Source organism: Pelodiscus sinensis, chromosome 20, assembly GCF_052426305.1.
Source record: "Pelodiscus sinensis isolate ZL-2025 chromosome 20, ASM5242630v1, whole genome shotgun sequence".
In the NCBI taxonomy this organism is placed as follows: Eukaryota; Metazoa; Chordata; order Testudines; family Trionychidae; genus Pelodiscus; species Pelodiscus sinensis.
In genome coordinates this window covers 10,345,222-10,369,173 of record NC_143071.1, presented here as the reverse complement: position 1 = coordinate 10,369,173, position 23,952 = coordinate 10,345,222, and the positions used below count along the sequence as shown (strand labels likewise).

Here is a 23,952-nt window from a genome sequence, read left to right as displayed (position 1 = left end):
TCCAGGTCTCTTAACTGGGTTCCCTGAGTTAAAACTGGTGCAGAAATCTACAAAGGTTGTTTCCTTGGACAGTTTCTGTAATACCTGACAAAGGATGCTGCTATTTCCCAGAAGTTCACTATTCTGGTGGTGATCTATAGTGGAAAAGTATTTAGCATTAGAGTCTTTTGACTCAGAGTCCAAACTGTACATTTTATCACCCCAATCCTCAGCCTGCATCTATACAATCATGTGAATTGTGAGACTTGGAAGGATGAAAAAAATAGTAATAGTGCACCAACATTGGCTACACGGGGTTGAGACTGGAGCTTTTTGTATTGGGAGCATAAATTCTAAACGTACAAGAGCCAGCCTTGAACAAGAATTAAAACTTCACAAGGAGAGTCTACAGACCATGGCACAGAAAGAAGGGAATGCCTTGAAACTGACACTGTGTACTTTGCAGCAGCAGCAGCAGACCCGGACTGATTACAAATACTGATACCCAAAATCACTGTCCCAAGCAAGTGAATGAAAGAAGGAGCCTTGCTATGAAGCTATCTAGAGTTTGGGACTTTGACAGAAGCTCTTCCTGATCTAATAAGTCAGAGATCAGTACAACTGACATCAACAGGGCATTGAAGACATAATGCTTATAGAGCCCTTCATTTTGCTGGCCACTCCATGGCAGTCGGCAGGACACTTCAGTAACAAAGCTGTCCCTCTAGGCTTACTGAGGGACCAGATCTGCCTTGACAGCCCAGCCAAGTCCTGGCGCTCTGCTGTGGTGGCTGATTTGGCTTTTTCCTCTGAAGCACTTGGGACTGTGCTTGTGCTAGAGTTATAGAAGTCAACCCGGAAGGCGTCAAGGATTTGGATGCGCTCCCTCTTGGGAATTTAGGGTGGCATTTGCTGAGTTCTCACCCCTTCTGCATCTTTTGGCCAACTGTGGCAAATGATGCTATCAGTGTGGTTATCAGAATGGCACTGTCCTGTTCATTGGCAGTGTTGAAGCTGTTTAGTAGTTTTCCTTGCTCCTTAGGTCTCACCCCTGCAAAAGAAAAATTAAGAGCACTGGGCGCCTGTACGGAGCTCCTTTACTGGCCACAGTTAAGACAGAACTGATTGGAATGTTCAACAAGAGGCACATGGCAACAAAGATGTGTGGCTTGTGCTCCATTCTGTTATTGCTGACATCATACCTCTTCCAACTGAACAGAGTTCTTGTCAGTCTCATGAATAAGGAGCTCAGACTATGAGTGAGAATCTTTCATGGATGTTAACTTCAGAGAATAGACTTTATAATTTAAATATAAATTTAAAAATACTGAACTAACTATAGAAGCAAGGTCCATACATTTTGTTGTTCTGGCTAGCTACCTGCCTCACCTTTTTCAACATATACGAGTGCCTCAGTCCTAATTCTATCCTCACAAATTTTTGAAAGTAGGAAAACCTGTGAAGCAGGGAACAGAGTATATTAAATGACTAACAAAGTCATACAGGAAGTCTGTGACAGAGCAGAGGATTGCATTGCTGGCTCTTGAGTCCCTCCCATCTAGTGCTCTATTCACTAGACGGGAGGGACTCAAGAGCCAGGAATTCACTAGATGGGATTATTCCTGTATGAACTGTAGAATCAGGCTCTTTAGTACAGGCAGTCCCCGGGTTCTGTACAAGATAGGGACTGTAGGTTTGTTCTTAAGTTGAATTTGTATGTAAGTCGGAACTGGTACATATTGTAGGGGAAATTCTAGCCAAACATTTCTCCAGAGCTCAGTTTTATTCTCCCACACCTCACTTCCCTCAGTCCTTTATTCTCAAGATGAGGTGTCTGCTGAGAAAAGCCGCTCTGCGTCTCCCTGGCCTACTGCGGGGGGAGAGGGGGTGCTAGCTTCGCGTCTCCCTGGTCTGCTGGGGTTGCCTCACCCGTTTGTAAGTAGGGATCCGATGTAAGTCGGATCCATGTAACCCGGGGACTGCCTGCATCACACTTAAGCAATCAGACGTATTAGATCATTTTAATGTAACAGTTTCATACAGTTGAGATCTCAGGCATGTTTTAGTTTACAATGTAAAACTGAGGCCAACTCTTGGAACAGTCTTCTGACTGACAAGCCAAAGTACTCAGCCCTCTCAGGAGTGCAGGGGACTTGATCTGATGACCTCTGGAGGTCCCTTCCAGTTCTATGATTCTATGAATATCAAATATCAGGTTTTCTGTGCAAAGAAACCATCAAACACAAATGAAAACATCAGCCAGCCAGCTTCCCATGAGCCAGAATTCTAATAAAAGTATCATATCCTCTAAGAATCATTTGGCACCACTTTCACAGAGCTCCATTAGCAGACATTAGCACTAAATTGATCTCATTTTAAACCCCAGTACTGAGGTCCTGAAATGCCTGCACAATCTGATATGCAGTCTTCATCAGAAGAATTCCTCTGCAATAGTTTGCTTCTACTCTTTCATAATTAATTAATTACAAGAATATGTTGTTTGAGAAAATGGGAAAGATTAAAAAAAAGATACCTTGTACCAGCATCTTTCAAATCAGGGCTATGCAGCTACTTTACAAAAGGTGGCCAGTTAGCATTAGGGGATACAGAGACACAGGAAAGTTAAAAAGCTTGCTCACGATCACAAAAGAACTCAATGGCATTATCGGGAATGGAATATAGGTCTCCCACTTTAACCACTGATATTTTTTTTCCGAATTTTCAAAAAAGCTCAGAAGTCTACTTGTCCCTGAAAATGCTTCTCTTCACCTCTTTTTTTTTTTTTTTTTTTTTTTTTTTAATAAAAAGGCATACAATGGCTCCAGACTTAAGTTGTATTTAATGGCTCCAGACTTTAAATTTTATTTTTATTGGATAAAGGGTATAAACATTGATAAATTTACAGATAGGATGGGTAATCTGGCAGAAATTAAATATAGGAAAACATCTGTTTAGGATGTAAAGCATAAACATGGCAGAATAAAGCTTATCATCCATAAACAGAAAAAACAAACAAACACTAAGTTTATCGGTGTTCCAACAAAGTAACCATTAGCTTTCAGCAATCAAACTTCTTCATTACTGTGGCCAAGTGGATTCCAGACACATTAGCCAAATTCAATCCTGGTGTAACTCCACTAATTTGGACTGAGTTACACTAGGACCTTATTTGGTCCATTCTGAGAGCCTCAACCTAGTGTTTCAGGGTGCAAGATCAGCCAATTCAATGTTAATACAATGCTCTGCGAAATCAAGTATGAAGGAAATACGCCAGTAGATATATTCCACACAGCACTGGGAGACAAGCTGAACCTAGCGCATAAATGAAACACCATCCTTCAATAAACTAGGAATGTTAATTTGTTAATCGTATAGTCAACAAATATTTTGTCGGTTACACAATTAATTGATTAAAGTTAGCACTGTAAGCACTCAGTCCCAGCTCATACCAGGTCTAGCAGCTACTCCTGCTGTGGCTCTGCACTCAAAGGATTTGCAGGGCCGGTGGGCAGGCATTGTGGTTCAGTCCCATAGAAAGGATCGGCAGAGCAGCAGCAGGGGTAGCTGGCAGACCCAGCGCAAGCCAAGACTGAGACAGCGTGCCTGCCTGCAAATCCTTTGTATGCAAAGCCGCAGTGGGGGTAGCTGCCAGACCTCTCCGAGCTGGGACTAAGCCAGCATGCCTGCCCACTGGCTTTGAAAATACTTTAAATACAGAGCAGGGGTGGTGGTGTTTGTATATAATCAGTAGTGTAATCTGATAAGCATTCACTTATTGGTTAATCATTTAACTGGCTATGCTATTACATCCCTACAATAAACAAAGCTATCAGTTTCCTAATAAATTAGACTAACTTCTTTGGGATAGACACTGCTTTTTACAACATATTTTTGTACAGTGTGTAGTGCAACAGAGATCCCCTATTCTGATTAGGGGCTCTGGACGTTTTTTATTCCTATTACCTACATTATAATAGATAGGTTAGGTCTCAGTTTCTCTTTGCTGTCCTCTTGTTCAAAAAACATCTTTTTCTGCTTTTAGAACTAAACCACAACTTCTCTTTGCTACCCAGATACTTATGTGATAACATCTAAAGGCCAAATAATGTGTTCTGCATTTAGATAGCATCTTCCATTTGTTCATGACCATAAAACAAAACTAGCAGAACAAGCTACTCTCTAAAGCAGGGGTGGGCAATAATTTTTGGTGGGAGGCCACTCCAAGATTTTGGAAAGTGGCCAAGGGCTGCACTTTTCTGTAGAAAGAGTGCGGGGTCTAGGATGGAGGTTGGTTGCAGAAGGGCACACGGGGTATGGGAGTGGGATGCAGGAAACGGAAGGAGGTCAGGAAATGGTGTGAGATCTGGGTGAAGGAGGGGGTCAGGGAGGGAGCAGGAGAGAACTCTGGCCGGGGGGAGAGGGGGGCACTAGGAAGGGGTGCAAACTCTGGAAGGGAATTGTGACTTGGGCGAAGAGGAAAGGGGGTGCAGTCTGCAGAGGATTTGGATGTGACCTGGGTCAGGGGATTGAGGTGCAGAGTCTGGGAGGGTGTTTGGATGCAGGAGAGGATTCTGGCCTGGGGAAGGGGTACAGGAAGGGATACAGAATCTGGGAAGGAGTTGTGACCATGGCCAGGGGGGTTCAGAGAGTTTGGGTGGTGACCTAGGGGAGGGAGTTGGGGTGCAAGAGGGGCTGGGGTGCCAGAGGCAGGCTCTGGGTGGGAAGCACTTACCTAAGCATGCAGCACCCCCAAGGCAGGCTGGGATATCTGCCTGCTGCAGCTCCAGATCACTTAAAACTGCAAGCTGCTCCCTTCAGGTGGCTCTCAGCTCAGTGAGGTGCTCCCATCCCCTCTAGGACCTAGGCCAATCTCTCAGCTCCTATTTTCTGGTTGTTTCAGGGAGCTGAGAGATTGACCGGGATCAGTTTCTATTGGCTGGTTGTTTCTGGCATCTAGAAGCCAAGGACTGGGCTGGATCCCACAGGGTGGTCCTTAGGCCGGATCCGTGGCTTGGCGGGCTGGAGCCAGCCCCTGGGCCATTTTTGCCCAGCCCTGCTATAAAGTGTCCTGTTGGATCTGAACGACACTTTTTGCTACAACTGAAACAGCAACTAACACCTGTATCTGCAATTTAAACTTTGGGGCTTTTTTCTTGTAGGCAAATAAAGAGAGGGGACAATCTGAATCTCAAAAGACAATATTGGTTGAAAGGCTACAGAAATAAATAGGATGAAACAAACTGATATAGCTGGGGAAGGAAAAGGGGACATAGGTGTTCAGAGTTCATAAAGTAAATTAAAACTAGTCGTCTCTTAAAAAAAAAAAAGCGTGCCAAATACAAACATAAAAAAAAGCTTTTGTCTTAAGAGGACTGTATTCAGGAGAGCAGTGGTTCTCAACCTTTCTGGACTACTGTACCCATTTTAGGAGTCATATTTTCTGGAGGATACCCCCTATGTTTGACGTCATTTAAAAACTAGTTGCTCACAAAAAACAGATAAAAATATAAGCACATCACAGCACATTTCCTGAAAAACTACTTACAGACAAAATGAGAGAGTATTAGGGATATAAAAAGTTGTTTAAAAATGTAACTGTGTAACTTCTAAATGTGGGCTCTGTAGTATAAAGCTTTATATAGAATCTTTATACTGCAGGGCCCACAGTGAAACTGGCTCCCCAGGAGCAGGTAGGGTTGCCAGATGATTTCAACAAAAATACCAGACACACTTGACATTACATCAAAATCTCCATTACATCTTATTTAGAAAATACCAGACATTTCTGTTTTCTCATTTATAGTTTCTCAATTTGTTTCCCAAACAGAAAGCTCAAATACTGGACTGTCCAGTTCAAAACTGGACACATGGCAACCTTAGGAGCAGGTCAGCAGAATTTGCCAGCCGTGCTCGCAGGGAGGTTTCACTTCAGGCTCTGAAGTATGCGGTGAAGCCTCCTCACCGCTGCCGACCCCACTCCCAGAGAGCCAAAATATAACTTGCGGTGGAGAGGGGAAACAGGTGGGGCCTCCCACAGACAGGAAGCTACTCCAGCTGGCCAGAGTAGCCCCTGCCTGCAGCGGGCCCCACAGGGTTGGAGCAGCTTCCTTCCTAGTGCAGGCGAGGAGCTGGTGAAGCCTACTGGTTAGCCTCATTTACCAGTTTTGGTTTTCTAGTTAACTGGTTAACCATTTACATCCATAGTCTGTATGAAATGTTAGTTTGTACTGACTTCGCTGAGCTTTTTATACAGCCTGTTCTAAAACTAGATGAGTTGATGTACTTCCTAGAAACCTCAATCTGCCCCCTGGGAACACATGCCTCTGGTTGAGAATCTCTGCAGTAAAACACTGAAGGGCATGTGGGAGAACAGGGCCTCAATCATGAGTGTGTGTCCTTCTCGGTACCTTTTCTAAGTCTAATCTATCTTATTTTGAAATAAGACAACCAGGACTGCATTCAAGGTGTGGGTGTACCATGGATTTATATAGTGACATTATGATAGCTATTGTCTATATAATTGATCCATTTCTTAACAGTTCCTAACATTGTTAGCTTTTTTGACTGCTGCTACACATTGAGCAGACGTTTTCAGAGAACTAGCCATGAAGACTCAAGAGTTCTACTTTAAGTGGAAAAGATAATAAAGACTCCATCATTTTGTAGGAATAGTTGGGATAATATTTTCCAGTGGGCATTACTTTGCATTTATCAACACTGAATTTTGTCTCCCCTTTTGTTGCTCAGTCACCCAGTTTAGCAAAATCACTTTGTAACTCCTGACAGTCTGCTTTGAACTTGAACTTTGAACTATCTTGAGTAACTTTGCATCATCTGAAAACTTTGCCAGTTCACTGCCTACTAGGGATGTAAACGAGTAGTCGAGTATAAGATTAACCAATAAGTCTAGGCTTATCAGTTAATCTTCTCAACTACTTACATTCCTCCCTCCCCCTCCCAGCTGCCTCTGTATCCGAGGCAGCAAGAAGGAGAAGCAGTAGCTGGTGCTGGGGGCGGGGGGAAGCCGGCTTAAAAGCCAGTTCCTTCCAGCACTGGCTCCACAGTGCCATCTGCTCCCTATCAGAGGCAGCAGTGCTGCAGGAAGGGGGCCAGGGTGAGGGGTGAGGAAGGAGAACAGGAACTGTTGCTAGGGGGAGCCAGCTTAAAAGCCAGTTCCCCCAGCACCATCTCTGTGGTGCTACCTTGCCCTGACAGAGGCAGCAGCCTTTGCCCGTGGTGGGTCCAGGCTCGCAGCAGGCAGAGGCTGTTCTAGTAGCAGCTCCTGTCTGCAGGGGCTCCCAGTGGGGAGCTGCGATGCCTCCGTGGACAAGGGCTACTGCCACAAAGCAGCACTTGTTCGCTGTCAGCCCCAACTATCACGAACAGGGGCTGCTGGATCTGAGCAATCCCAGCTCAGTCTTGGCTCTCAATGGATCTGAGACCTACCCCCACTGGAGCTCTGCATTTTAAATGTAGGAGGAGCTGGGCGCTCAGGCAGCCCAGCTTTTACTATATTTCCTGGACCCGGTGCGAGCCGGGACTGAGGACACCTTCCTTTATCAACTATTCATGTCGTCAATAAAAATTTTATCAACTACACAATTAGTGGATTACCCACCTCTTAACATCCTTAGTGCACAATTGTGCATATGGCTGCATGGAAGAGACTGATGGAGAAAGTTACGAGAGTAAGGTGTTGAGAGCAAGGGAAAAGAAAACATGGGAAAAGAAAGTAGAGTTAAGGAGACAGAGAACAAAAAGGGAAAGATGGTGGGAAAAGAAAGAGGAAACAAACTTTGAAGGCACAAAGTCAAGATAGGAAAAGAAAGTGACAGGAGCACTAGATTCTATTTTAGAAATTAAATAGAACATGGATTGACTTTCTGTTATGGTAATATTAAATACACGCTAACAGTAAATTATTTTAGTTCTTTTATTGCTTTACAGGCACTTAGCTTTTAGAGGAAGAATACGACTGCTCAGATATTTTTCATCCTACCCATTGGGCTTATTCCTCAGGCTAAGTGTTGTTGAGCAATATTTCTCATGTTTCTACTTTCAAGTAGGAACAAGAAATCCTCCGGAAAAGGGCTTATTTTCCGGAGAATCACGTCTAGACTGGCGCTTTTCTCCGGATTATCCCCAAGCTGGAAAAAAGCGGCAGCCATGTAAATGCAAATGCTGCGGGGGATATTTAAATCCCCCACGGAATTTGCATTTCCGAAGTCTACATTAGCATCCCTTTTCCGGAAAGGGGTGCCAATGTAGACATAGCCAAAATGATGTATAAGGAAAGAATGCACAAATGGGACAAAACAGCCTAGTCACTGGTATCAAAACAGTCACTAGCGTATGTTAGGTATAATGCCAGCTTTTAAAGCTCCATAAAATGATCTCATTTAAAATGTATCATGCATTGGCATGAAAACAGTTCTTCAACCGGAACACAACACCAGAAAGCTTTGAAAGCCTGTAGCATAAACTTGATTTTCCTATATTCATTTTAAGGCTTATTACAGATTAAGCTTTTTGTCACCCTGCAGAGGCTCTGAAATGTTCAGTGCTTGTTCTGACAGAGGCATATGTAATTTTTTTTTATTTGGTGAAGCATCTGGAATTTGCAAAAATCATATTGTGTTCTGTTACACCACAACAGAGGTACTGAATTGGGTTTTAAACTCCTGAATGGTACATAGAAGCTCTCAGTTTATCTGTATGAGAGAAACATGCAACACTCAAAATAATACAATTTAATATTTTATCAAGACATACAAAAATCCAATACAATTAACGTTTGAACAGAATCTTCAGCTCAAAATATTAATTTCTGGCCTGCAGGATACTCTCAAAGTTCATCTCCTAGGTGAACAGATAATGGGGGAGCTATATAGCCTCGGAATGAAATTCAAAAGGATATCTGTTTCCAACTGAAATGACAGAGATGACCAAGTTTCCTGAGTTTTGTAGCGAGTAGGTGAAGTTTGTTTAAGCAGCGAGTAGGTGAAACTGACAATTAAAGGGGTATTCAAAGCCATTTACAGCAGTGAATAAAAATGACAACTTTTCTGATTCAAAGCAAAGTAGACATACTAGGTCAGCATTAAGGATAAACAAGGGTGTGTACTTTGCAATCCTTTCTTCAACAAAGTGTATATTTTCTTTTCATTATTGTCTGCGAAGAGAAACTCGTTCGCAATTTGCAGACTAACAACAAACTCTTTGTTTTTAGATGACTGGAATAGTACATGATCAATATTTAAAATTTACATCCTGTTTATACCTCACATGATATTTGTTCCATTCCCTGACAGCATGACTTCCAGCATATAGCATGAATTTCAACATCAATTTCAGTATACATTTCAAGTTTCAGAATTCAAAATTTGCAGTGCTGCTGCTGAGAACTACAGAATTAAACATTTACTTTTAGTAAATTGAGTTTAAAATGTTTGCAATTATTCATTCAAATAAAATTATTTATTAGAGTATTTGCAAAAGTGAACACAAAAAGATACGAACAGTTAAAACAAATGTTTCAAAACTAAAGTGAATATTTGTGAAATGTTTGTGAAAGTCTTCCTTTCACAAAGAAACAGTTGAGAAATCTTTGTTATAAAACAGCGGAGAATAAAACCAACACATGTACACTGCACACAGACACACAAATTACATATTTTTAACCTAACTGGAACAGCCGGGAGGAAAAACAAGTCATTTTCCTGGGAAGGCTCTCTTTTTCCTTTTGGAAACATGGAGTCCCATCTAGGGATGTCAATGTTTAACTACACAATTAACCAATAAGCCTGAGCTTATCGGTTAATCCTGTCAACTACATGCATTCCCCCCTTGCTGTCACGGTATTAGAATTAGTTGAGTATTCTTTAAAGCTTTATAAAATATTCAAGAAGCGAAATAAAAAAATTCAATAAGCACACACTTTTTTAAAATGACTTAATCAAGTTGTGTCTATTCTTGGCCTAATTGAACATGTAATCTTTGTCTCCCCTCTCACACTTCCCTCCTGTTATTTGCCCTTCCCCCCTCTAGTCTTCTCTTTAATTAAGCTCTTCAGGACAAGGACCACATCTACTTACCGTTTTTTAGCAAATATACCCCGTGGTTTTTGCTTTTTGAGTTAAAAAAAAAAACTTGCATACCCCGCGCACGAGCATAACCCGTGGGGTATACAAGGCTGTGCTGGGGTATATTTATGGTGAGGGGAAGTGGGGAAGGGAGTGGCGAGAATTAGCCAGCCACTCACCGCCCGGTTCCTGCGCAGCCTCCAGGCAGGGGAGTGTTCACCGCCTGGTTCCTGTGCAGATGGATGAGCGCTTCCTTGCCCTATCCTACAGCTGTGGAGGAATTGGGCAGTGAGTGCGCCCCCGCCTGGAGGCTGCACAGGAACCGGGCGGGAGAGCGCTCACCGCCCAGTTCCTGCACAGCTGGGTGAGCGCTCCCCCTGCCCCTTCCTACAGCTGCGGAGGAACCGGGCGGTGAGCTGGTGTGTAAAAAATTTTTTTATATACCCCGCACCCGAGTATACCCCGCGCAGGGGAAGGGAGCTTTCGGGATTTGTAAAAATGAATATAACCCACAGGTTATATTTGCTAAAATACGGTATACATGTAGAATGGCTATCCCATTGAGTCCCTGATCCTGATTGTTGACTTTTGATGATAAACAAATTGGAAGTATTATGCTAACGTTGTGTTGCTCATGTTAATCCAAGTCATGATCTGGACCCCAAGCCAAACTTTTATGAGAAGTAAAGAATTTTTTTTCCAAACTAACACAAGCCTTAAACATCAAGAGCAAATACGCTGAAGCAGATGGAGAATTCAGCAATATTCACCATTGATACTCAAGACATGAATCGCCTTGAGTTGGAGGGGCCTAATAAGTCTCTCGCATATATCCCCCCCACTCACATAAATGTATTACCTAAATCCAAAATGCAGGATAAGAAAGAGGTGGCATAGATATGCTACAGGTTGTTTAGCATCAACTGGAATCCAGCCTTCCATTCACTAGCTCTTGCAGATTTGAGGATGAAGTGGTCAGTGAGAAAGTAGCAGCTGGCAAGATAAAGAGTTAGTGTGTTAGGTCAACAAGCTGGCCAGGAGAATGGCTTTTGGTGCAAAAGACAACAGCAGAGAAAGAAATGGTACCACGTAGCCTAATCAAATGAGAACGATGTACCAGCCTGCCAAAGCCAAAAAGTACTCAAGGTGGATCCAGTCTTGAAAGAATCATGAGAAAAACCTTCAAATTCATTTTTCCCAGTTTCACATTTGCAGTAAACTATTTAGGCATAAAGACACCTTCCCATGTGACAAAGGAAACCCCCAATATTTCCCATAAAGTTATACAACATTTGGCCACATTCTTTATTGTTGGATTCTAAAATTATTCAAAATTCAGGACAGTTTCCCCCGCAACCCTTACTCAGAAGACATTGTCAGTGCCAGTTCAGATGCCTTATTGGACTGAGCCCTCATCTGCACCATGACCTTTATTCTCTGAGGTAAATAGGACACTGATACAATGTACCTCTGATTTGAGAGGAACAAAGTGCACCCAGTTTAATCCACCTCTAGTGCTGATCCTATTCTCTTGCCACTGCTTCCCATCAGATTCTTTGAACAGTCTGTACCCAGAACTTTCTGCCTAGTAACAATAGTAGCCTAAAACTGAAACTATTGCATAAGCACATTGCAACTTAATGAACAATACTGCACATTGTGTGACTGCTACATAAACTAATGCAAAGTGCTCCCCCACCCCCCTACGCACCAACAAATCCCTCTTAAAGTCAAATCATATGCAGCACTGGAAATTTATTCTGACAGAAGCCAACTCAGTCCCAGCTAAGAACATTGCTGTTCCAATACACAGATTAAACTAATGTATTCAATGTTTAAGAATTTCATGACTAACAGTATGTATCAAAGTAACCTGTATATATTTAATCTATTCTATTATACCAAATTCAGGCTTCTTGCCTGTCAAACTCTGCACAAACATCAGCCCCATCAACATGTGTACTCTCTCATTTCTTCTTATTTTTCCTTTCAACTGCTGTTACTGCTCATTTGCTTTTCCTACTTAGTTTCCCACTGTCCTTCAAGCCCACCATTACTCTTAGAATAGCATTCCATTTTGTGCCCGACTATCACCACCTCTTTTCCTTCAAACCCCCCTTAGAACTACAGCTGTGCTAAATGAACTCTCATGTACACATAAGATTAGCAGGTGAGTTCACATCAGATGACGCTTGTGAAAGTTTAACGAACATGTGTTGAAGCTGAACATATAGGCAGGAAAGCTAGCCAGCAGCCCCACATCCTTCTAAGCATTTGAAGACATTCTCCCCATTTTCATATGACACTTTGGAGTGAAGGTTAACAGTAAAAAGAGGAGTTAGAGTGGCAGTGAGAATTCTTTTGTAGGAGTGAAGTGAAAAGTGGTAATTCCTGTTAATTTCACCTGGTTTAAAGCCCACAGTTCAGTAACTAATGGATTTTCAGTGAGTGACGCTTGCTTGAGATGATCAAAATTAAAATCTAAGCAACTACTCAGATGGATGTCATGCTGTTATATCAGTTACTAAACCAGAAAGGTTGAGAGTTTCTATGTGAGCTTGCTAAAATTAGCATCCACTTACAATCCAATGAAACCAAATCAGAACTTTGCAAGTCACTTCCCCCATTATTTGATGCATTTAATATAGAATAATAAAAAAAATGTAGGCCACAGAATTCTGCAATATAGATGCAGTAGCCTTTATCTTAGGAATTCTCAGAAGCTACAGGTTTCAATATGCAATGTACTGATGTAATTACCATGCCATTTTAGTTATTGCCAAACTTTCAGCAAATTCTCAGTTTGACAAAATCCAGATGTACCTGCTATAAATTCAATGCCATCCAACATTTTCACTATCCTTTGATTAGGAACTAAAATTTCCCTGTGGAGAATTAAGAAGTTGTGTGTAATATTGTATGTCCCTCAGGCAATCTGTTTGCATGCCAGGAATTAAATCAGAAAAAAGCTATAAAGCAGTGGTCACCAACCAGTAGATCAGGATCTACCAGTAGATCTTGGAGCCTCTGACAGGTGATCCTAACTGGTTTGGCCAGGAAGCTATCCAAGCACTGGCACTTCAGCTGCCCTCCACCAACTATCATGCTGCTCCTCTCTTCTGCCTAGGAGCTGCCCACTTGGGAGCCTCCTGCTTATTGTGAAGCATGTGGGAGGAAGGGGGGGGGGGGGACGCTGATGTCAGCATCAGCACCTTCCTCCCCCATTCCTGTACCCCATCTCCACACAGAGCGAAGGGGATAGAGGAAATGCAAATCTCTATCACTCTCATACCGTGTGTGTGTGTGTGTGCGCGCGCACGCGTCACTCTCACAAACACACATTGTTCTTCACTCTCCTCTCCCAACCCAACATGTGTGTGGATTGTTGTTACTTTTACTGATTGCAAAGTGTGTTACTTTTGGTTTTTGACTGGTCTGTGCATTTCATAATTTTCATTTCTCTTGCACTTAAATTTAATTCTTTGAGAAGCTGAGTTCTAAAATGCCTAACCTGTCGTGGCTGGAGTAATCACCCTGTTGGAATTTCTGCTCCTGGCATGTCCCTGCTGTACTGAGAGGGGCAGAGCAAGGGGTCTCCACTTGCTGTCCTTGCCTGCAGACACCGCTCCTGCAGCTCCCATTGATCAACAACAGGGAACCATGGCAAGTAGAGGCTGTGGGTTCTGTGCCTGTATATGAGGGGCAACACATGGCATCGTGGACCCACTTCTGTAAATGCCAGCTGCTTCAGGAGTGGTGCTCGGCCAGGCAAGAGTAAGCCTGCCTTAATCCCATTGCTCCACTACCTAGAAGCCATCTCAGTTAAACGGTACCCAGTCAGAGCCTGCTTCCTGAACCCCTGTCCCAGTCCTGAACCTTCTCCTGCTCCAGATACGAGTCTCTCTACACCTAAACTCCTGCCTAGAACTTGCACCCTGAAACTCCTGCTGGACCTCAATCCCTCACCCTGGGCTAAGCCCAGAGCGCCTCCCACATGCCAAACCCTTTGGTCCAAGACCAGAGCCTGCACCCCAACCCACTACCCCAGCCTGGTGAAAGTGAGTGAGGACGGGGATGGAGTGAACAGGGTGAGTCTTGAAGAAGGGGTGGAGCAAGAGCAGGGCCTCAAAGAAGAGATGGGAAGGAAGTGGAGCAAGGGTATTTGGATGTGAGCTAGATCTTACATTGCACTTAAATTGAAAAAGTGGTCTTGTGGTTAAAAAGGTTGGAGGCCACTGCTATAAAGGATGAAAACCACAGAAAACGCAATAATGCCAAAGATAAGATTCCTGGAGTAACCAATGTAGGGGAGCTATCAGTTGGCTTTTATGGTCTTTGAATGAAAGGATCTGCAGATCGGACACCTGTAGGAAATGTGAGCTTCAGCCAGGCAGCAGAGGCAACCACATGACATTGCTGACTGGCATAGGCCTGCAGAAGGTAGCACAGGCTTTAAAGCCAAGAGAGTGGAGCCTGTCTCTGCGGCTAAATCACTACTGGGACTAACTACTAATCTACAACTATTTAAAAGTACTTAGATGGAAACTATTTACAACCGAATAGGGAAAAATAAGCTGTCACTAAAGCTAAAACTGGAGCATCCAGTTCTACACGCTATCACTGGCAGCAAGAAGGAACTGAGGAAGGAGGAGCCCAATGGTGCCGTTTACAGTGCAGCATGTTTGCAGCACTCCAAGGGGTGCTGGAGCTAGTCCGCTACGGATGCTGCTGAGGAAGAATATCATTTGGTACCGGTACATGTGGCAAGCACACACACCTATGCTGACTGGACATGAGCAAGCACTCGAAGAACCACCAGACTGTGGCAAGAATTTGTAGTTCATTGTGACATTCTCCATAGCTTTGGGGGATCTGCTTTTCTTGAAAACTTTTAGCTTTCCAAATAAAAGTGTATTTTACTCATTATAAACCTTGTAAAAAAAAGTCAAAAAATTCTATACAAAGTAGAATTTCCCCTCTACCAGCTTTATACAAAAAAAGAAAATAATGTAAACGCTTTAGATTACAAAGCTTTCAGGGAAGGGATTGTCTTTTCAAATACCACAAAGTCCAACTTCTACCTACATACTCCCCCACTCTCTCCTCCCACTTTTCACCAAAACTTAGTAAGTGCATTTTCAGAAGCATCAGCTGAGAAGAATACAAATTCATAGCTAGTACTTCCAAGGCTTGGCCACTGAGAAAATACTCAGGCTCAGGAACAGGGGCTGGAGCAGTCAGTCCTATTTATGTCACCTATTGGAAAAGGGGTAATGTACTGTCAGTCAGTGTGTATCCTGGGATGAGAGGAACACTCGCAATGAAGAAATCAGAATGATTGAGAGGAAAACCCCAAGACTAAGAAAACAGTAAGTAGAAGAGAGAGAACTAGACTGAACAGCAATGGAAGCAGTTGATTATTTACTGAACACAAAGTGTTTCTGGAATGGTATTAAGGATGACACTCTCCACCCCAAAGAATTTACAGTCTAAGTTAGAGTGCGAAAATATCAGAAGCACGTGATAGCATGTAGGCTGAAGGCCTCCGCTTCAGACACACAAAAAAAGCACCCAACTAGAACAGAGAAGTAGGAAAATAAAACACACAGAAGAAAGAAATTATTACAAAAAAATCCAAGCCATTATTATGAAGAAAAATACAGACTGAAGAATGTTACATAAATACTCAAGAGTCCTAAGAGAGTTTATGAAGATTATACCAAAAAGAAAAACATTTTACTTGTTCTAATATCCTGAAGTTAAAAATCAAGAGAACTGTTGTCACTAAAAAAAATTCAGTAGTTCAATTTGCTTTTTCCTTCCCCAAATGTCTGACTGAAGGGCTTTTGACATACACGCTTTATTTTCAAGAATACTTGAAAACTAAAAACAAAAGATTAAAAAAAAAAAAAAAAAAAAGAGCTCCACCCAGGCTTATATTCCTTTAACAATCTGTATTTTGTTTAATCAATTATATATTATAAGAACTCTCTTTCTGGAGAGTTTTAACAGTGATCTACCTAACAACCTGAAAAAAGTCTCCAATTAGCAGAAAAAATAAGCTAGTTGTCTAAGAAATCTGATTTTCCAGTGCAGCGAGACACATTAGAGCACTATTTTTATGTTCTCCGATGGGAATGGCCTCTATTAAGATCACCAAAAAATATGCATCATTTGGCAGCAGCCTATTCATCATTTTCTAACCAGTATTTTGGATTGACTTGATAATGGAAAGAAAAAAAACCATGCACATTATGCTGAATCTTTAATCAGTTAAAATGATATCAAGTGAAATTGTCACTGAAAAATTTAAGATTATGTTATATTTCAAACACAATTTCTTATCAAACTATCCAATTAGTCCATCGCCTATTTTTTTTCCCCAAGGTTGTTTTTTTTTTTTTTTTATTATGGTCACCAATGTAAAAAAGATGGTTTCATGACTCCATGAGAAAACATCAAATAGAAGGAGTGGTCACATGGGTCATAGCTGGACAAAGAGTACAACTGTAAATTATACAAGGCAAGTGAGTAGACTCCAAATAAGGAGCTCGTAGCTCTTTTGATGGGTTGCAATCATCCAGCTAAGATAGGTGAGTTATAAGATGTTTAAAAAGTCAAATATAGACACACCCCAACTCAGATGGTCCTCCTTGACATTTTTTTACTTAACATTTCCTATTCCCAACCTAATTACCTGACATTTGATGTAAGTTTGTTTTCTCAATTTCTATACTGCAAAGGTAGAAGCTTCACTAAAAAAAAACATAACAGTGCTTTTGGAATTTCCTGGACCGTCTACGTTACAATGAATTGCAATCTGGATAGCAAATTCCCTCAGAAACAAACAAACAAACAAAAAAATCACACCTTTGCAACAAATCAGTCATGGGCCACACACAGGTGAGAAACAAAAAAGAAAAAGAAATGATGTGGCCCCCGACTGAGAAGGAGAAAGACACTCCCCACATTTCCCTTGCACACCAGAGCCTTGTGAGGCCCAGGTTAGTAGATTTTGTGTGCTCCAGCCCCACAGTGGGATAGCTGGAGTGCCATTGCAGACTCCTCAATGCTGGGGCATGAGCACCGAGTCTCGGAGGTCACATCCAGCCCTGGGCCTTAGGTCCCCCATCCCTGCTCCAAAGAGGGAAGTAACGTTGATTCTCTCTCGTCTTGCATAAGTAATTCACGAAGGAAGTTAAGTAGAATATTCTTGCCTACAAAATCATGATTAAATATTGCTAACATCTTCAATTGTGCTCACTTATAGTTATGATTCTAAGGTGCAAATATGCTGAACTAAATTAGCTGATCTAGCCAAAGGATAATATGTCCATTTAGCAATCTCACCTTCAATATTTCCGGTTCTTTGATGTCCAGAGATGCTGTATTCCAGTGCTTGCTCAGATTACTATGTAGCTTGTGATATTTATGAACATTTGATGTAAAAAGCCAAATCAAACAGATAGCAATCATAAATCCAAGGGCAACTCCCAGGAAGAGTCCACAGAAGTAACTAGGGAGAGGGAGTATAAGATAAGCATAGACTAACATTGTAAAGAAATACAAAGTCTTAACTGGTATTTTAGGCTGCTGTATGCATAAATCAGCTTCATCTTCACTATGGAGAGCAGTCCCATTTTCCTCAGTTATTTCTGCCTGGAGCAAAGGTTCTGTGGGGTTTTCCACTTTGCTTTCATCCTCTATCACACAAAACTCTTCAGAATACAGTTCACAAAATTCTTCATCTTCTTTGCTTGCCAGTGCAGACAAAGAACATTTCTCCAATACCAGTGAAGTTCTCAAATTTATGTCCTTTGTGCCCACAGACTGAGAGCTTTTAGTCTCTGTATCTTTCACATGTTCCTCAACAGTTCTGAGCTGATTACTTTTATTTAGAGTAGAATCACTTCCATCATATTCCCCTTCAGAATCACATTCTTCTTCCTTAATGCTATAGTTGTTATTGCTTTCCAAATGGCCATTTAAATTGGAAAGATTTGAAAGTTCTGAAGCACTTGAAGATAAGGCTTTGGGCCTGTGGCAACTACTTTCATCACCCATTATTTTGCTGAGGAGTTGAAAAGGCTCATAAATGACTTCTGAAAGGCGTCGTTTAGTGTCTTCAATTTTAGCCTCCATTTCAGGTACTTTAAAAAAAGAACGTGTATCTGAAGGAGATGTTAATGGGGAAGAGGGGGCAGTTTTGGAATCACCACTTGTAGCTCGAGGTTGAGTGAACTGTTTGAACAGGTGCAAGTTCAGTTTAGAGTCAGGAGGTTTGTAGGATACAGTTTCCGATTCTTGTTTAGATGTATCTGTGGACAAAGACTTCACTAAGGTTTTCATTAAGTGCCTATGTCTTGTGGGAGGGGTTGGCTCTTTTGGTTCTACATCTGTTGAAAGGGACTTAACTAAACTCATAAAAGGCTTTGAGCTAGAAACAGTGGATGAAGCACTAGACAGGACAGTTGGCTTGGATGGAGAGGACAACGGGGAGGATGACGAGCTGGCTTTCTGTTCCAAAGGGGACAACACACCTGAAGAGCTAGCTACAGGATATGAATCATATGAGGGTGATAGAACTAATGGCACTGCACTGAATACTTGAGATGCTGAAGGAGGATCCAATGGCTTTACAGTGTTAACGGTTGGCAAAATCACAGGTGACGAAGGTAGGAAAGATGCAGAGTTGACCATGCTAGGCGAGGTAGCTGGATCAGGAAAATCATGGCCACCATGTTCAAAGCAGAGGTCTTCCTTGGCTTCAACTGCTGTTGTTACAATGCTTTGGTCATCCAGTTCATTACTGGGAGAATCCTTAAACTCTTCTTCCTCCTCTTCTTCCTCCTTCCCAAATGCCGAGAAGTGAATGGTGAGGATATCTCTGGAAACAGATCGCTGAACTTGCACTTTTGGGGCAGACTGCTTTGAAGACATTTCATCAGTTTTCTCTGCATGGCTACTGTTCAAACTTGTCATTGCAGGTCCCAGAGATGTGTCAGGATCTGTGAAAAGAATATTGAATTAAATTAAAGCAATTTCTCCCCAAAAACATTAAGACAAACACAGAAAAAAAAACCTACTAGTTACATATGACAAGACTGCAACTGAAGAGCAGCAAATATCCATACTAGCACTTTGTTAAAAAAGTAGTTAAATCCAGTGTATCATGTGAAACAAACTTACTCTGCAATAACTAAGAATTTATTTTCAAAATTCAGACATGTTTTAGATAAAATACATACAAACCTGACTTCTTCCAAGTGCACATGACAATACTTTTGATATCTAATGCAAAGATTAAAGGGGGACTCAGTCACAGGGAAAATGAGAAGGGAGCAAAGGAAATGGAGGAGAATAAAGGAAAATAAAAGCAAAGCAGGTGTGGGGATACAAATGGAGAGGCAAAAAGATGCCTGTTCAGCTGTCTTTGACTGTTTGTGGTAATAAGAGGGAGTTTCAATTTTGACCCAGGTTTTGAACAGGGTGTTCAGATCTGGGAGGTTTCAGAATCACCCCACGGCAAAGATAAAAGTGAGATATAACAATCTAACTTGCAAGCCCTTAAACTAGCTTGGGATTGTTCGCATTCCTGAGCTTGTTTCAGGCCCATAGTTAGTTGTGATGTCAGTTCAGATGTGCTGTATGTGCCTAGAAATCTATTGCTCGTCATGCAGGCTAAGGCTGAAAAGTGTGTGTGTGTGTGTGTGTGTGTGTGTGTGTGTGTGTGGGAGTCAGGACATCTGGGTCTATTCTTGGATCAGAGGGATATGGGGAGAGAAGGAAGCCGCCTTCACCCTCCATAAAATGAAGGATCATACCTCCTACATCACCAGGTTCAGGTTAGCAATGAAAGCATTTTGAGATTCTTTGATGGACAGGTGTTGTGTAAAAGCAAAGCATTATGTCTATCATTTAGGAAATTGAACTCCAGGTAATACTGAAAATGGCGACATTACGCCCCCATAAAGTCCTCTGACAAAGCAGCTATTAAAAAGCAAAAGAGCATAATAGTAGAGACAAGAATTAAAAGCACAGGAAGCTTCTAGCTTGAGTTAAGTTGCATCCTCACAGCATGCTAAAGGCTGGTTAACAAATTCTCCTTTCTACACCTCTAAACATGAAGCAGCCCTTAGTCTATATACAAGAAGATGGTACTGCAGCATAGGCAGACCAATCCCATTTCTGGAGCCTAAGTGTGTGATCACTATGACATATTTCTATGAGCTCAATGTCAAATGAACACAAATTTGTTTCAAAGATGTTGATCTCCTCTCCACCTCTAGTTCAATATGCCAAGATCACGTAAAAAAAAAATCCTGAGCCAAACCTGCTAGCAATACCTCTTTGCATATTAACTACATCACATCAATTTATGATATGCATCTGAACTAGAACACAGACACAGACTTTTAAAAAGAAATGAATTCCAGGTACTGGTGACCACCATACAAAATGCATGAGCATATAACCTCTGCAATTTCCCATGAAGCAGTATTTTATTTTCATTGTCAAGACAACAAGTTAGTCACCTTAGTAACTAAACTATTTTCAGGAGCTGTGAACATGTTGTAATCAAACTGTCAAGCAGAATTAATCAGAAGTCTTTGCTAATGTTTAAAGTGCTGTTCTACTCAGAATCCAGCTCCCGAGTCTCCCATAGCTTTTCTGTTCTGCGGGTAATATGTAAACCAGAACTGTTAACCAACTAAGTTCCAACTGCAGGACCAAGTTCTGCCAAGCAGGTACAGCAGTGCAATCCTACTGCAGCCAAAGAGCTAAAGTTGGCCTACAGAAGCAATTACAGGTGATTATATAAAAGAATGGAAAACCCCAATGGAGCTTTCAGATCCAGGGCGAATTTGCAGTTGGAAAGGAAAAAAGATGTAACATTTTATATATTTATCTATTTATTTTACTTGTAACTCAAGTAATTTGCTCTGGAAATTAAGATACAAATATGAATCCATATACAGGTACTGTCTTTCACAGATTTACTTTTCATAATAGAATGTTTTTACTGATAATTACACAAACTGGTATCATTGTACCAGATATAAAAAGCAGTCACATAAACCAAACTCCTTAAAACTAAATTAATTGCAAGAAAAAAATTGATTATTAAGGTTCCTTTCCCCTAGCCCACTCCAAAACACTAGAATGTGGGTTACAAGAGAAGTGGGTGTGGAGTGTCATTCCCAATATTTTGGGAATGTTTTCTGTTCTCCAACAAAATATGTTCAAACCTATTCCTTGGGTTCTACGATATACACTTTTTTTTTTTTTTGCTTTGTTATGCAACTAAGTTAACAGTTCATTTCTGAGAAAATCTGTATATTGCTTTCAGAATGCAAGACTGGAGTGAGACAGGATTTTGACTTGATGCTCATCACTAGGATGTTAACAAAGAAACTATTCTTATAATAAATCATGCATCAGTGAATCAGATTTTACTGTTTAGAGCATAATCTAGATCTCTTAAAACATACCAAATGGATAGTGGAGCTTAATTAATGAACTCAGGACCTTCACTTCCTAATTTTTTATTTTAATTACACAGCCTCTGGTGTCTCATCTATGCACTTCCATAGCATCTTCCATCTGAGGCTCACACAGTGTTTATAGGCATAATAAATTAAACTTTACAGCACCATCAGTATATTGCCCATTTTAAGTGGGAAAACTAAGGCAAAATATAAGCAACTTCATCTAGGTCACACAGGAAGTCTATAACAGATAATGAGGACAGTCCCCAGTTTCTGAGTCACACAAGATCACCCTTCCTTATATTTGATGTGCAATAGTTCAGGTAGTAAGTTTACCATTAAAAGTTATTAAATAAGAAGTTTGGCATTGTGTCACCATTAAAGATCTAGGAGTATGCTTGCTCAGCCAGCCAGCATGGCCAGAAGACTTATTTTTCCCCAGACAATAGCCTACTTTTTCCACTGAAGTTAAACATTGTCCCAAATGACTTATTTTGCTGGTCTGTTCAGAAACAAGGCTTTTTGAAATCACAGCACTTATCCCACTCTGATGCTCTCCCAGCCAGAAGAACTCATGAAGGAATTAAGTCCTTTTTAACCTCATCAGAAGGACGTCACTCTTGACCACAATGCACTGATCGCCTGGATATATACATGAGGAGAAAGTTTTTTTTTTAAAAACCCACGGAGGGGGGGAGCAGTAATTGAAGAACCTTGCCCACATTTTGTTCCTACAAAAATCCAAATCAGCTCCACTGGAACCACAATTTTGACAACTGTCTTTAATAGTTACTTATACATTTCTATCACTATTATACATATTGCCTATTTTTACTTACATGTAAAGGAAGCCTTGCAATATTGCAGTTTGTAAAACAGAATTAGCTCACACTGCCAAACATCTCCTAGTGAGTGGCTGGAGTATAATAAACGCAGGTCTTGGTTTCAGGTCTCTGTATTTTTATAGCAAATGCAGAGACATCTACCACAGCTTGCAAACCTTTTCCTAATTTGATTGGAACCAAGGAATTAAACGCTCTACAAACTGGAGAAATCAGTATTGCAGAGCACAGTTGTAAAACTCTCAAGTTTAGATACATTGTTTTTGAAGATTGAAACTAGACACCCAAACAATGTGGAATTGATTAACCAGTGTTTAGTTTGGTTTGCTTCCTCTCCTTATGACACTAGCACTATTAATCCTTCACTTTACTTGAGTCAAGCTCACTGCAGATAAGAATTACAATGTTCTCACCTAACTGCTAGCTCCATCATCATATTGCAATCCTGACCTTAGACACACACATCTGTCAACGAATTTCAATCCTAACCTACAGCACTCTTACTAGTCCAGCTCCCTGAATCTCTCCCTACTTTCCCTCCCATATTTACTCCCCCAACTGTAACTTCTACATCCCCCACCTTACCTCTGACAATGCACATGAATCCTGCCCTTAAGCACACCCTTCAACTCCCTCCCTCTGTTCTAGTTCAGAGCCTTTTTTCATGCACTATCAATTGTGCAGATCCGACTTCTGGGGGGCATTCATAAACTGTAACATTATTACCAGAACTATAAGTTGAAATTGCTGTGCATCTGCTCAAACAATTTAAAGATTAGTAGCACATCCTCTTGAAGGTTAGAGAGCAATAAACTGGGTGGCCATATTTGACAGCAAGGGAGACAGCAATTTCTGCAATATGAATACCTGGGTATTAGGTACTTCCACAAGGTACCTATAATGGGTGCAGATGGTAATGATTTTCAAATCATATGGAACTGATTTGGTATGTGCATCAGTATCCTAAGAACAAAGAGCTCCTTTTATTTATAATGCAGTATTTCACAGTCACATGAGCTCTCTAGACCCCATTGTTAAGTGTTCTGATCTATATAAAGCCCTGTGTGGATATAAAATTTATATCCGCTCCTGATCCACAATCATGGTCTGTGGATTACCACGAATTTGCAGGGCTCTACTGATGTGCACTCATTGAGAACAAGACAAGGTCACAAAGTTTATGTTCACTTTTTCCCTAACTAGGAATTTGACCTCATGTCTCCAGCAATGAATAGTACTAAATCATTGCACTAACTGTTAAGTTTCTTGAGAGGCTGAAGAAATGGAAGTTCTGCACTCTTATTTTTAGGTGAATTTCTTCTCAAACCAAAGTCTATCTTTTCATTCAAAAATTAGCGAAACCACTTGAATGTTTACTCGAAGGCTAACATCTGTTACATAAAAGGGTGAAGCCGCAATATGGTTTCTTACAAGCACATTTAATCAAAAAGCTGAATATATTTCTCCTAGATCCATGTACTGTATAAATGGACTCTGTTTTCCAGCTTCAATATACAGAACCTTGCAGTTGTAATTCAATGATTTGTTTAATAAAAGCAT

The 23,952-nt window shown here is 41.2% G+C and overlaps 1 protein-coding gene across 4 annotated transcripts in view; it reads right to left on the bottom strand.

Moving 5' to 3' along the window:
• Nucleotides 1-23,952, bottom strand: part of TEX2 (testis expressed 2) — a 149,321-nt gene that overhangs the window by 58,954 nt on the left and 66,415 nt on the right. For all 4 annotated transcript variants that reach the window (XM_075903893.2, XM_075903889.2, XM_075903890.2 and 1 more), the window contains exon 2: nt 17,412-19,069. In XM_075903893.2, the coding sequence (XP_075760008.2) occupies nt 17,412-19,043 (1,632 nt within the window). In that variant the 5' untranslated portion in view covers nt 19,044-19,069. The remainder of the gene's footprint in view (nt 1-17,411; nt 19,070-23,952) is intronic.